This window comes from Primulina huaijiensis, chromosome 11 (assembly GCF_012295235.1).
Source record: "Primulina huaijiensis isolate GDHJ02 chromosome 11, ASM1229523v2, whole genome shotgun sequence".
In the NCBI taxonomy this organism is placed as follows: Eukaryota; Viridiplantae; Streptophyta; class Magnoliopsida; order Lamiales; family Gesneriaceae; genus Primulina; species Primulina huaijiensis.
Window position 1 is genome coordinate 13,032,285 of NC_133316.1, and position 12,481 is coordinate 13,044,765.

General features: G+C 42.6%; 1 protein-coding gene across 1 annotated transcript; it reads right to left on the reverse strand.

The window, feature by feature from the left end:
• Positions 1–2,386: 2,386 nt before the first annotated feature.
• On the reverse strand, positions 2,387–12,128 carry LOC140987556 (uncharacterized). Its single transcript, XM_073456109.1, has 2 exons — positions 8,754–12,128; positions 2,387–2,638 (listed from the first exon to the last, which is right to left on the reverse strand). The coding sequence occupies exons 1-2, from the start codon at positions 9,757–9,759 to the stop codon at positions 2,598–2,600; spliced, it is 1,047 nt and encodes a 348-aa protein (XP_073312210.1). The 5' UTR covers positions 9,760–12,128; the 3' UTR covers positions 2,387–2,597.
• Between the last annotated feature and the right edge of the window lie 353 nt (positions 12,129–12,481).

Sequence of the window (12,481 nt, forward strand, 5' to 3'; positions counted from 1 at the left end):
ATTTTATACCTAGAAATTAGTCAACGTCAGGCAGTGCCCTGAATGCTGTTTTATGTGCTAATATGATTATTTTCTATAGTTATGGATGTTTATGGAATTTTATATGTTAAAATGATATTTTAAACGTTTATGAGATTTTATATGTTAAAAGGATATTTTAAATGTTTAGGGAATTTTATATGTTTATGATTTAATATGTCAAAATGTTATTTTAAATGTTTTGAGGTTAAAATGATTATTTTTAAATTTTTATGAAATGTTCATGATTAAATTATGTTTTTTAAATGTCTATGAGATTTTCATGATTTAAGGAAGAGATTTAAAAGACATGTTGCATGCTTGGTTTCAAAAATAAAATTATACGTTATGCATGATTTTTTTAAAGTGATGGAAATGTAAAACGTTGAAGTAAGTGAAGTAATTGTGACTATAATGATGTTATGTGGAGATATCGTGAGGGTTATGGTCCTAGTGGGAGCCCGACAATCGTATTTCCCGTGACACCATTGAGGATTTGAGGTCATAAGGTTTGAGGTAAGAATGAGAATATCGTGAGGGGAGAAGGCCCCAGAGGGAGCCCATTTATGGGAAAAGGCCCCAGAGGGAGCCCCGACAATCGTATTTCTATTCGAAAGAGGATAGGCCAAGGTTCTGTTGATTGGTGAGAGTGTCGCTGATGTCCACGCCGCCCTGTACTGTGGTTACATGTAGATGGATCCATCGAATTTTTGAGATTTGAGGAAAATCACAATTGACGATCTGAATTCAATAAAGGAAAAGGAAAAATGTTTATGATCATGATAAAAAGATTTATGTTATGTTTTGAGGAAAAGTAAAAAGTTAAGGTTTATGTTCGCATGTCATGAAAATGTTTATGTTTAAAGATGATACATCATTATGAAAATGTTTTTATTTAAAGTTCATACATCATGAAAACGTTTACGAAAATGTTCATGTTAAAGTTTATGCATCTTCATGAAAAAGATATTGTAAGTACAATTATTTTTCATTGTTGCATGCGATTTTATACGTATTATTTGTTATAAAGATTATGGTGTGTTGAGTCGTTAGACTCCCTAGGTGTGATGGATGCAGGTGAGGTTGAGGGAGGTCTTGATGGGTGATTGGACTGGACTGAAGGCGCACACAACCTGAGGACCAGCGCTTCTACTTTTTCTGCATTTATGATTCATGATTTACGTTAAAGATTTTAAGACAATTTATTTGTCCTTTTGAGAGATTTTTGAGAGGTTTAGTATGTGTTATACTTTTCAAATTTATTGCTTTTTAGGTTGGTTAACTTTTGACATTTCATTTTTATGACTATTTTATTTTATTTTTAAAATGCTAGTTGGTTGATGTTTTATTTTAAAAGGGTAAAATATTTTATAAAAATATTTTCATGTGGCATATTTAAAGGGCCGAAAATCGAGTGTAAAAAAAAAATTCTAGTATTTTTTATGAGAAAGGAAGGCAGACGTTTCAGTATGTGAGGCCTGGTGCCGAAGAGGGCGGGGGGTGATCGCCGGTGCCATGAGGTTGCACGGACAATAAGCGGCTCCTGGCAGGCTTTTAGGCGGAGGGAACATGAATGAACCGATCTTACACTGGAAAGAGAGGGATTCTGAGACTGTTCAATGTAATGGACTGTACAGTTGAAGAGGACTTAAAAGATTTGATATGTACTACTCATACCACGAAGGTGCATCTTCTTTTCGGTAGCTCAACACATAAGAACTCTAAAGTTAAGTGTGCTTGACTTGGGGCAATTCTGGGATGGGTGACCTCCTGAGAAGTTTCCTAGGGTGCGTGTGAGTTAAGACATAAGCACGCTGGAAAGACTCGTCTTGGTACAGTGAGGACAGTCGTCGAATCTGAGGCGTTACAGTTGGTATCAGAGCCGACCTCTCCCATTACGGTGTGGTTCGGGGACGAACCAAGCGGAAGTTGGTGGGCATGTGAGGCCCGGGGCCGAAGAGGACGTGGGGTGATCGCCGGTGCCATGAGGTTGCACGGACAATGAACGGCTCCTGGCAAGCTTCTAGGCGGAGGGAACATTAATGAACCGATCTTACACCGAAAAGAGAGGGATTACGAGACTGTTCAATGTAATGGACTGTACAGTTGAAGAGGGCTTAAAAGATTTGATATGTACTACTCATATCACGAAGGTCCATCTTCTTTTCGGTAGCTCATCACATAAGAACTCCAAAGTTAAGCGTGCTTGACTTGGGGCAATTCTGGGATGGGTGACCTTTTGGGAAGTTTTTAGGGTGCGTCTGAGTGAGGACATATGAAACGTCTACTGTTTTAAAAGTGCGAAAATATATATTTTTTTTTTAATAAAAGCTTCGCAAATTTCGAAATAACATTTAAACATAAGAATATAACTTTTAAAAATGATCTTAAATATTTGATAGTAAAAATAGCGCATTTTAAAATAACCAAACATTTAAAATCATACGTGAACATAAACGTATAAAAATCTTAAAAATCATCAACGTATTAAAATATTCCTTTCCTCTCAAATCTCATAAATCATAATGCAGAAAAATAATGGTCCTCGGGTCATGTCACTGCACACTCCGCCTGCCTACTCAGTCTTCGGCACCTCCTGTCTCCTGATCAAAATGCTCACCTGCATCACACACGCCTAGTGAGTCTAAAGACTCAACACACCTGTACCAGTAATAACAAATACATATACGTAGCACACAGCAGTGAAAAATAGCATAATCAACATACATTTCATGAAACTTAAAAACATGAACATAAGCGTGTCGAGCAAAATCGTAACGTGTCAAAACATGTCTCATCATGTTATCATATCGTATGCGTAACCGTGACCTGTCAAAACATGGTAATAGCATGTATCATCGTATCATCATATACGTGTTAAAATCTTAATTTGAATTCCGTTCATTAGCTGTGACTTTCGTATTATCATGTCATCATGTCAGTCGATGGATCCATCTACGTGTAACCGCGGTACCCGGTGGCCAGGGTCATCAGCGACGGCATTACCCGCCCACTGAGTCCGGGCCTTACATGTCATCGTGTCATTTTGTCATCGTGTTAGTCACAACTAAATCACTTCCTTCAAAACGTGTCATCATGGTCATCACTTAAATAAAAGCATGCGTATACGTAATTTTTTCTTTAAACCAAGCATGCACCATAATTATCATAATAACGTAAAAATCGTAAACGTGATGCATAAACAATTAAAATATCATGAATTTGTGCTCAGGGTGTTGTCAGGACCAAAATCTCTCCACGGGTGCAAAATGACTATTTTGCCCTTGGAACCCAAAAATTTTCGTTTCACCCCTGGACCTCTAAAATTGATCCAAAGCTTACCAAACTACTTAAAATATCCCAAAACATTTTTTAAAAGCGTTCCTAGACGTAAACTCGAGCCCGTTTCAAAACTTAATCGATTCATTTTAAAACTTGGATCGGAGTCCCGGTTTTAACCCGAATCGAACCGAAACTTAACCAAATTATTCCCAAAATTTTACCATATCTTAAAAACACTAAAAGGCTCCTAAAACATTGTCATTAGGCCTTCCAACCCACGGCTGGAATTTCCAGAATTTGCCAAAACTCTCGGTCCTATCCTATTTTCCCACCTCGTGCGTCCCCTTCCCTTAAACTCACGCCATTCACTTAACCCCAACGCACCAGCTTTTAACCAGAATACCAAGGACTTAGACTAGGCTCTAAAGAACCTATCTTAACCACTCAACCAGTCCCATGCAGCCTACACAACTCGCACAGCCCTTGGCCCCCTCGCGCGCGCACCCGATCGCTACCCACTGCCCAACGTTCCAGCAGCCCTCCGCCTCGTCCCAGCTGTGTTCGAACCTCCCTTAACCATGGTTCAGACCCCTTCCGATCTATCCCAGGCCTCAGGACACCCTTGCACAGCCGAGCCTTCACGCTGCCTCACCTTGGATCCGAACACCCCAACGCCAAGCTCTCAAACCATCGGCCCCTTCACTCCCCTGTGAACAGATCTCGACTCCAGCACTAATGACAGCACTAACCTCCTTCACACAGCCTCATTAACAGCAAGAAACAACGGCCCTTTGCAACTAAACAAGAAAAACGTGAGATAGAATCAAAGAGGCAAGTGTTTTTCATGAAAACAAAAGTCTAAACCTCACGCATGCAATAGATCGAGACATTTACAAGCACATAAATACATTCCAGCATACTATTGACATGTGTGATGAGAAAATGAAAGTACCAACGTGCCTTGGTGAATATTTTAATGACCAACCGATCGAGGAACACAAGACGTAGGAAAGCTAGAGCTTGGAGGAAAAAGAAGCACCGAAGTCTTTGCTGATGCAACTCACGAAGGAGGTGGCCAATTGGAGGAGGTGGGCGGCTGATACACGCTTTAGGTTTAGGGTTAATGGTATTTAGGTGCTAAATATATAGATAAATAATGGTAATGGGTTTTAAAAATAACAATTAATGATTTAAAAGCTAATTAAGCAAAAAAAACCTAAAAGTAGGTCCATTAAAACAAAACGCACTCCCGAAAAATATATCGCGTTGGAAAGATTTTGAAAGTATTAGCCGAACCCTTAAAAAATCCCTCGATTCGATAAAATTTGTGTACCGATAAAAATAAAATCCTACGGTTAAAAATACCCAGAAAATTTTCATTTTTGAAATATACACTTAAAAACACCTTATTTAATTAATAAAAATTAATCATGTAATTAAAATAATTTTCCTGAAAATTCTCCGGTCTCCGTTTCTCGTTCGAGCGTGAAATGCACTTAGAAACCCTAATACATGTCCTTTTAAAATTTCAGGAATTAAATCCAATCATGCATGAATTATGCATAAATTGCATATAAATAATTAAACATATAATTAAAAATAAAAATACTAGATTGCATGCACTTAGGTTACGCGAATTAAATTCTTGGACTTTACAACTCTCCCCCCTCCCTTAAATAAAATTTCGTTCTCGAAATTAGAAGGTACCGAATAACTCCGTGTAGCGACTCCTCATCCCGGTCTCTGTCTCCCACGTGGCCTCCTCCTCGGAATGATTGAGCCACTTGACTTTGACCATTTGGATCACTTTATTCCGGAGTCTCTTCTCCTGCCTGTCCAAGATCTGAGTCGGCCTCTCCTCGAATGATAAGTGCGGTGTCAGCTGAAGTGGCTCATAGTTAAGCACATGTGAAGGGTTCGACATGTACTTACGCAGCATAGAGACATGGAACACATTATGAACTCCCACCAGATTCAGGGGTAAAGCAACTCTGTATGAGAGTGTCCCGATTCTCTCTAGGATCTCAAATGGTCCGATGAATCTAGGGCTGAGCTTGCCCTTCTTCCCGAACCTCATCACACCCTTCATAGATGCGACCTTCACAAAAACATGATCCCCTACTGCGAACTCAAGATCTCGTCGCCTCTGATCAGCATAACTCTTCTGACGGCTCTGTTCAGTCTTCATTCGATCTCTAATCCTTGCAACTAAATCCGTTGTTTGTCTGACAATATCCGGACCCAACTCTGCTCGCTCTCCTACCTCATCCCAGTATACTGACGACCTACACTTCCTCCCGTACAGTGCCTCGTATGGAGTCATACCTATCGACTTCTGATAATTGTTGTTGTATGTGAACTCCACAAGAGGTAATTTCGGCTCCCAGCTGCCCTGGAAGTCGATCATGCATGCTCGGAGTAGGTCCTCCAGAATCTGAATCACCCTTTCTGACTGACCGTCTGTCTGAGGATGAAAAGCGGTACTGAACAGAAGCTTCGTACCCAACGCTTGATGAAGACTCTTCTAGAATGCAGACGTGAATCTCGGATCTCGGTCCGACATGATGGACACTGGAATCCCATGCAGTCTGACTATCTCTCTGATGTACAGCTCTGCGTACTGAGTCATGGTGAATGTCTTCCTAATCGGTAAGAAATGAGCTGACTTGGTGAGCCGATCAACAATCACCCAGATGGCATTGTATCCCCCAGAAGTCCTCGGAAGCCCTGTCACGAAGTCCATAGTAATGTTCTCCCATTTCCACTCGGGAATAGGGAGTGGTCTCAGCTTCCCTGCAGGTCTCTGATGCTCTGCCTTGACCTGCTGACAAGTCAAACATTCGGAGACAAACCGCAGAATATCCATCTTCATGCCCGGCCACCAATACAGAGTCTGTAGATCCTTATACATCTTCGTACTCCCTGGATGGATGGAATACGGGGTGATGTGGGCCTCACTCAAGATATCTGCTCGGAGGGAATCACTGTCAGGAACCCATAGGCGGTCCCTATATCTGACTATGCCGTCCATAACTGTATACAGTCTCTGGCTCTTAGCCTCGTCCCTCTGTCCCCACTTCTGTAACTGCTCGTCGGAAGTCTGCCCTGCTCGGATTCTGTCTCTCCGAGTCGGCTGTACTGTCAGAGTAGAAAGATTCGGGGCCTCGCCCCTGGCATAAACTGCAAGCTCAAATCTCTGAATCTCAGCCTGCAATGGTCTCTGTACTGACAGATGAGCTAACACTGCGAGCTTCCTGCTCAGAGCGTCCGCAACTAAATTAGCCTTACCTGGATGGTAGGTAATATCACAATCAAAATCCTTCACCATCTCGATCCATCTCCTCTGACGCATGTTCAGTTCCTTCTGTGTGAAGAAGTACTTCAGGCTCTTATGATCTGTGAAAATCCTGCACTTCTCCCCATACAAATAGTGTCTCCAGATCTTCAGGGCGAATACCACTGCTGCTAACTCTAAGTCATGAGTCGGGTAATTCTTCTCATGGACCTTCAGCTGTCTGGACGCATAGGCTATCACTCTGTCTTGCTGCATCAGAACTGCGCCCAACCCAAGCTGGGATGCATCGGTATAGACCACAAACTCTCCCTACCCTGATGGCATAGCTAGTACGGGTGCGGTGGTCAAGGCCTGCTTCAGTCTGTCAAAGCTCTCCTGACACTCTGGTCCCCAAATAAACTTGGCATTCTTCTTCGTCAAAGCGGTCATGGGTACCGCAATAGAAGAAAAGCCCTGGATAAACTTCTTGTAATAACCTGCCAATCCCACGAAACTGCGAATCTCTGTCACGCTCTTCGGAACTGGCCAATCCCTGATTGCCTCTACTTTGCTCGGGTCGACCTCTATGCCATCCTGAGATAAGATGTGCCCCAAGAATGCCACTCTGTCGAGCCAGAACTCACATTTGCTGAACTTGGCATACAGTCGTCTATCCTGTAGAGTCTGCAATACTGTTCTCAGATGATGACTGTGCTCCTCCATGCTCTTCGAATAGATCAGTATATCGTCAATGAAGACTATGACGAACTGATCCAAGAATGGCTGAAACACGCGATTCATGAGATCCATGAAGATCGCTGGCGCGTTCGTCAAACCGAAAGGCATCACCAAGAACTCATAGTGCCCATAACGCGTCCGAAAAGTTGTCTTATGCACATCTGACTCTCTCACCTTCAGCTGATGATATCCGGATCGAAGATCTATCTTAGAGAATATTGAGGCTCCCTGAAGTTGATCAAACAAGTCCTCGATCCTAGGCAACGGATATTTATTCTAAATTGTAACTCTGTTCAGCTCTCGGTAGTCAATGCACAGACGCATGTTTCCATCCTTCTTCTTAACAAAAAGAACTGGTGCGCCCCAAGGAGAAAAACTAGGGCGGATGAAACCCTTATCCAGCAGATCCTAAACCTGTTCCTTAAGCTCCTTCATTTCTGCAGGCGCTAATCGGTAGGGTGCCTTAGATATCGGCACTGTCCCTGGCATGAGCTCAATAGAGAACTCCACCTCTCTATCTGGTGGAATTCCTGAAACATCGTCAGGGAACACACTGGAGAACTCATTGACCACATCAATATCCTCCAGCCTCTGAGTGACTGGCTCTGCCACTGATATGATGCTGGCTAAGAACGCCTGGCAGCCTCTCTTAATAAGCTTCCTCGCACACGTATAGGAAATGACGTGTGGGAACTGCTGATGTTTAGTTGCCTCAAATACAAATGGCTTCCCACTGGGAGGTCTGACAGACACTGACCTCTGTCGAAAATCTATGACTGCCCCATGAGAAGCGAGCCAGTCCATGCCCAGTATGATATCAAATTCTGGCAGCGGTAGTACAATCAGATCTGCCTGTACTGCCTTCTGCTGCAATCTGAGCTCCAATCCTCTCACTATCCGAAATGTGAACATCTGATCCCCGGATGGAATCGATACTTTGAATCCTGAATCCATCGCTACTGGTACGATCCTTAGTCGCTTCACGAAAGATTCGGATATAAACGAATGCGTAGCCCCTGAGTCTAGCAATGCAAGCGTGGCTACACCTACAATATATATCCTCCCTGCGACAAAACATACCTTCAAATCTAATACTGTTGAACTTAAGGAATTTCTTATCGACAGTTAACTAAAAATCCTCAAAATATCACTGACTTAACCCAATTATAAATCTCCAAAAGTTCGAAATTCAACCTCAGAAAAATCATAAATTGCAAATAAATCCCTTAAAGTTTCGAAATTTGCATTTTCATCCTTAATTTACCCATTATAACAATTTGGTCTCTAAAATTTTTTGATCAAACAATTAAATTCTTGATTCCAAGTAGGTAGAGCATGCATCTTAATTTCTTCTACGTTATCGATCCCAATAATTTAATCATCAAACAAGCATTAAACCCACGCAATCATGCGAAATTAAAATCTTAAATAAAATGGTTACCGGTAATCAGTGTCGTGTCTGGCGCTGCCTCCGCCTCCTCGGCATGCATTACATAAGCCCTGCCGGTAGTGGCACCCTTGTTCTGAGGGCAATCTGCAGCCTTGTGCCCCTCCTGCTTGCATACGAAGCATCTGTAGGTGCCCCACATGCATTTGCCATAATGATATTTGTTGCACTGCTTGCAAGGCGGGCCTCCCTCCTGCCTAGGAACCCCTGGTGCCTGGGGTGGCCTCTGCTGTCCTGGCCCCCTGTGCTGACCCTGGGACTTCTGTTGTCCCTGCTGTCTAGATGGCCCGGTAAACTGTTTTTCCTGTGGTTGTGCACTGGACTGGGCCTGATGCCGCTTCCGCTTCATCTCAAAATCTATATCTCGCAATGCCTGCTCTGCCTGAAAAGCACAGGCAGTGGCCTCATCATAACTCGCCGGTCTCATCAGCATAACGTCTCGGCGGAGGGTAGGTCTCAGTCCATCTAGGAAGTGCCTCAGCTTCTGGGCGACATCCCCTGCTATCGTGGGCACGAAGTGGCAGCCCCTGTCAAACTTGCGGATGAACTCCGCCACTGATAATTCCCCCTGCCGGAGGCTCATGAACTCTCTCGTCAGGCGGCCCCTGACGTCAGCGGGGAAATACTTCCCGAAAAACATCTCCCTGAATCTGGCCCATGTAAGAGTAGCCACATCCACAGCATGTGCGGCTCCCTCCCACCAAAGGGACGCATCATCCCTCAGCATATAGATGGCGCACCGGGCCCGGTCGCTATCCCTCATCCCCAGATAATCAAAGTGCAACTCCAGCGACCTAATCCATCCCTCTGCAACAAATGGATCAGTAGTACCCCCGAACTCCTTCGGGTTGAGCCTACGGAACTGCTCAAAGATATCAGTCTGCTGTCTAGGAACCTGCTGTACCTGCTCCAAAAGTCTAGCCATACCCTCGAGGACTCGGGTAGCTGGGTCCCCTGGCGGTGGTGGTGGAGGACCCCCTGCCACCCTCAGGAATATCATCCACTCTGACCATCCTGAGTTCTCGTCTGGGAGGCAAATCTGAATACAGTTCAATTAAAACGTAACCCATCATGCAATTAATCTAGTTTTGAAATTAATGGACCGTACAGTGCAAAAACAACATAAGCAGTAAATCATCATGAAGCGTAAATCATGAAATCATGCAGGTGATAAAAATAAATCATTTAAAATATTTAAATCATAAAAGCTTACAGACTTGAGGCTTTGAAGACTGAGCTGCAGAAGCTGGCGGTGGCACAACCCTATACAAGACCCTTGCTCTGATACCAACTTAAACGTCTACTGTTTTAAAAGTGCGGAAATGTTTTTTTTTTTTTTTAATAAAAGCTTCGCAATTTTTGAAATAACATTTAAACATAAGAATATAACATTTAAAAATGATCTTAAATATTTGATAGTAAAAATAGCGCATTTTAAAATAACCAAACATTTAAAATCATACGTGAACATAAACGTATAAAAATCTTAAAAATCATTAACGTATTAAAATATTTCTTTCCTCTCAAATCTCATAAATCATAATGCGGAAAAATAATGGTCCTCGGGTCATGTCACTGCACACCCCGCCTGCCTACTCAGTCTTCGGCACCTCCTGTCTCCTGATCAAAATGCTCACCTGCATCACACACGCCTAGTGAGTCTAAAGACTCAATACACCTGTACCAGTAATAACAAATACATATACGTAGCACACAGCAGTGAAAAATAGCATAATCAACATACATTTCATGAAACTTAAAAACTTGAACATAAGCGTGTCGTGCAAAATCGTAACGTGTCAAAACATGTCTCATCATGTTATCATATCGTATGCGTAACCGTGACCTGTCAAAACATGGTAATAGCATGTACCGTCATATCATCATATACGTGTTAAAATCTTAATTTGAATTCCGTTCATTAGCTGTGACTTTCGTATTATCATGTCATCATGTCAGTCGATGGATCCATCTACGTGTAACCGCGGTACCCGGCGGCGAGGATCATCAGCGACGGCATTACCCGCCCACTGAGTCCGGGCCTTACATGTCATCGTGTCATCGTGTTATTCACAACTAAATCACTTCCTTCAAAACGTGTCATCATGTTCATCACTTAAATAAAAGCATGCGTATACGTAATTTTTCCTTTAAACCAAGCATGCACCATAATTATCATTATAACGTAAAAATCATAAACGTGATGCATAAACAATTAAAATATCATTAATTTGTACTCAGGGTGCTGCCAGGACCAAAATCTCTCCCCGGGTGCAAAATGACTATTTTGCCCTTGGAACCCAAAAATTGTCGTTTCACCCCTGGACCTCTAAAATTGACCCGAAGCTTACCAAACTCCTTAAAATATCCCAAAACATTTTTTAAAAGCGTTCCTAGACGTAAACTCGAGCCCGTTTCAAAACTTAATCGATTCATTTTAAAACTTGGATCGGAGTCCCGGTTTTAACCCGGATCGAACCGAAACTTAACCAAATTATTCCCAAAATTTTACCATATCTTAAAAACACTAAAAGGCTCCTAAAACAATGTCATTAGGCCTTCCAACCCACGGCTGGAATTTCCATAATTGCCAAAACTCTCGGTCCTATCCTATTTTCCCACCTCGTGCGTCCCCTTCCCTTAAACTCACGCCATTCACTTAACCCCAACGAACCAGCTTTTAACCAGAATACCAAGGACCTAGACTAGGCTCTAAAGAACCTATATTAACCACTCAACCAGTCCCACGCAGCCTACACAACTCGCACAGCCCTTGGCCCCCTCGCGCGCACACCCGATCGCTACCCACTGCCCAACGTTCCAGCAGCCCTCCGCCTCGTCCCAGCTGTGTTCGAACCTCCCTCAACCGTGGTTCAGACCCCTTCCGATCTATCCCAGGCCTCAGGACACCCTTGCACAGCCGAGCCTTCACGCTGCCTCACCTTGGATCCGAACACCCCAACGCCAAGCTCTCAAACCATCGGCCCCTTCACTCCCCTGTGAACAGATCTCGACTCCAGCACTAATGACAACACTAACCTCCTTCACACAGCCTCATTAACAGCAAGAAACAACGGCCCTTTGCAACTAAACAAGAAAAACGTGAGATAGAATCAAAGAGGCAAGTGTTTTTCATGAAAACAAAAGTCTAAACCTCACGCATGCAATAGATCGAGACATTTACAAGCACATAAATACATTCCAGCATACTATTGACATGTGTGATGAGAAAATGAAAGTACCAACGTGCCTTGGTGAATATTTTAATGACCAACCGATCGAGGAACACAAGACGTAGGAAAGCTAGAGCTTGGAGGAAAAAGAAGCACCGAAGTCTTTGCTGATGCAACTCACGAAGGAGGTGGCCAATTGGAGGAGGTGGGCGGCTGATACACGCTTTAGGTTTAGGGTTAATGGTATTTAGGTGCTAAATAAATATATAGATAAATAATGGTAATGGGTTTGAAAAATAACAATTAATGATTTAAAAGCTAATTAAGCCCAAAAACTTAAAAGTAGGTCCATTAAAACAAAACGCACTCCCGAAAAATATATCGCGTTGGAAAGATTTTGAAAGTATTAGCCGAACCCTTAAAAAGTCTCTCGATTCGATAAAATTTGCGTACCGATAAAAATAAAATCATACGGTTAAAAATACCTAGAAAAATTTCATTTTTGAAATATACACTTAAAAACACCTTATTTTTAATTAATAAAAATTA

What these genes read in the sequence shown, in the direction of transcription:
- LOC140987556 (XM_073456109.1), bottom strand. Translation starts at nt 9,759, where the DNA reads ATGATATTCCTGAGGGTGGCAGGGGGTCCTCCACCACCACCGCCAGGG. An exon ending in AGACACGACACTGATTACCG is followed by an intron (nt 2,639 to 8,753) that starts GTAACCATTTTA and finishes TGTGTGATGCAG; the next exon opens with GTGAGCATTTTGATCAGGAG.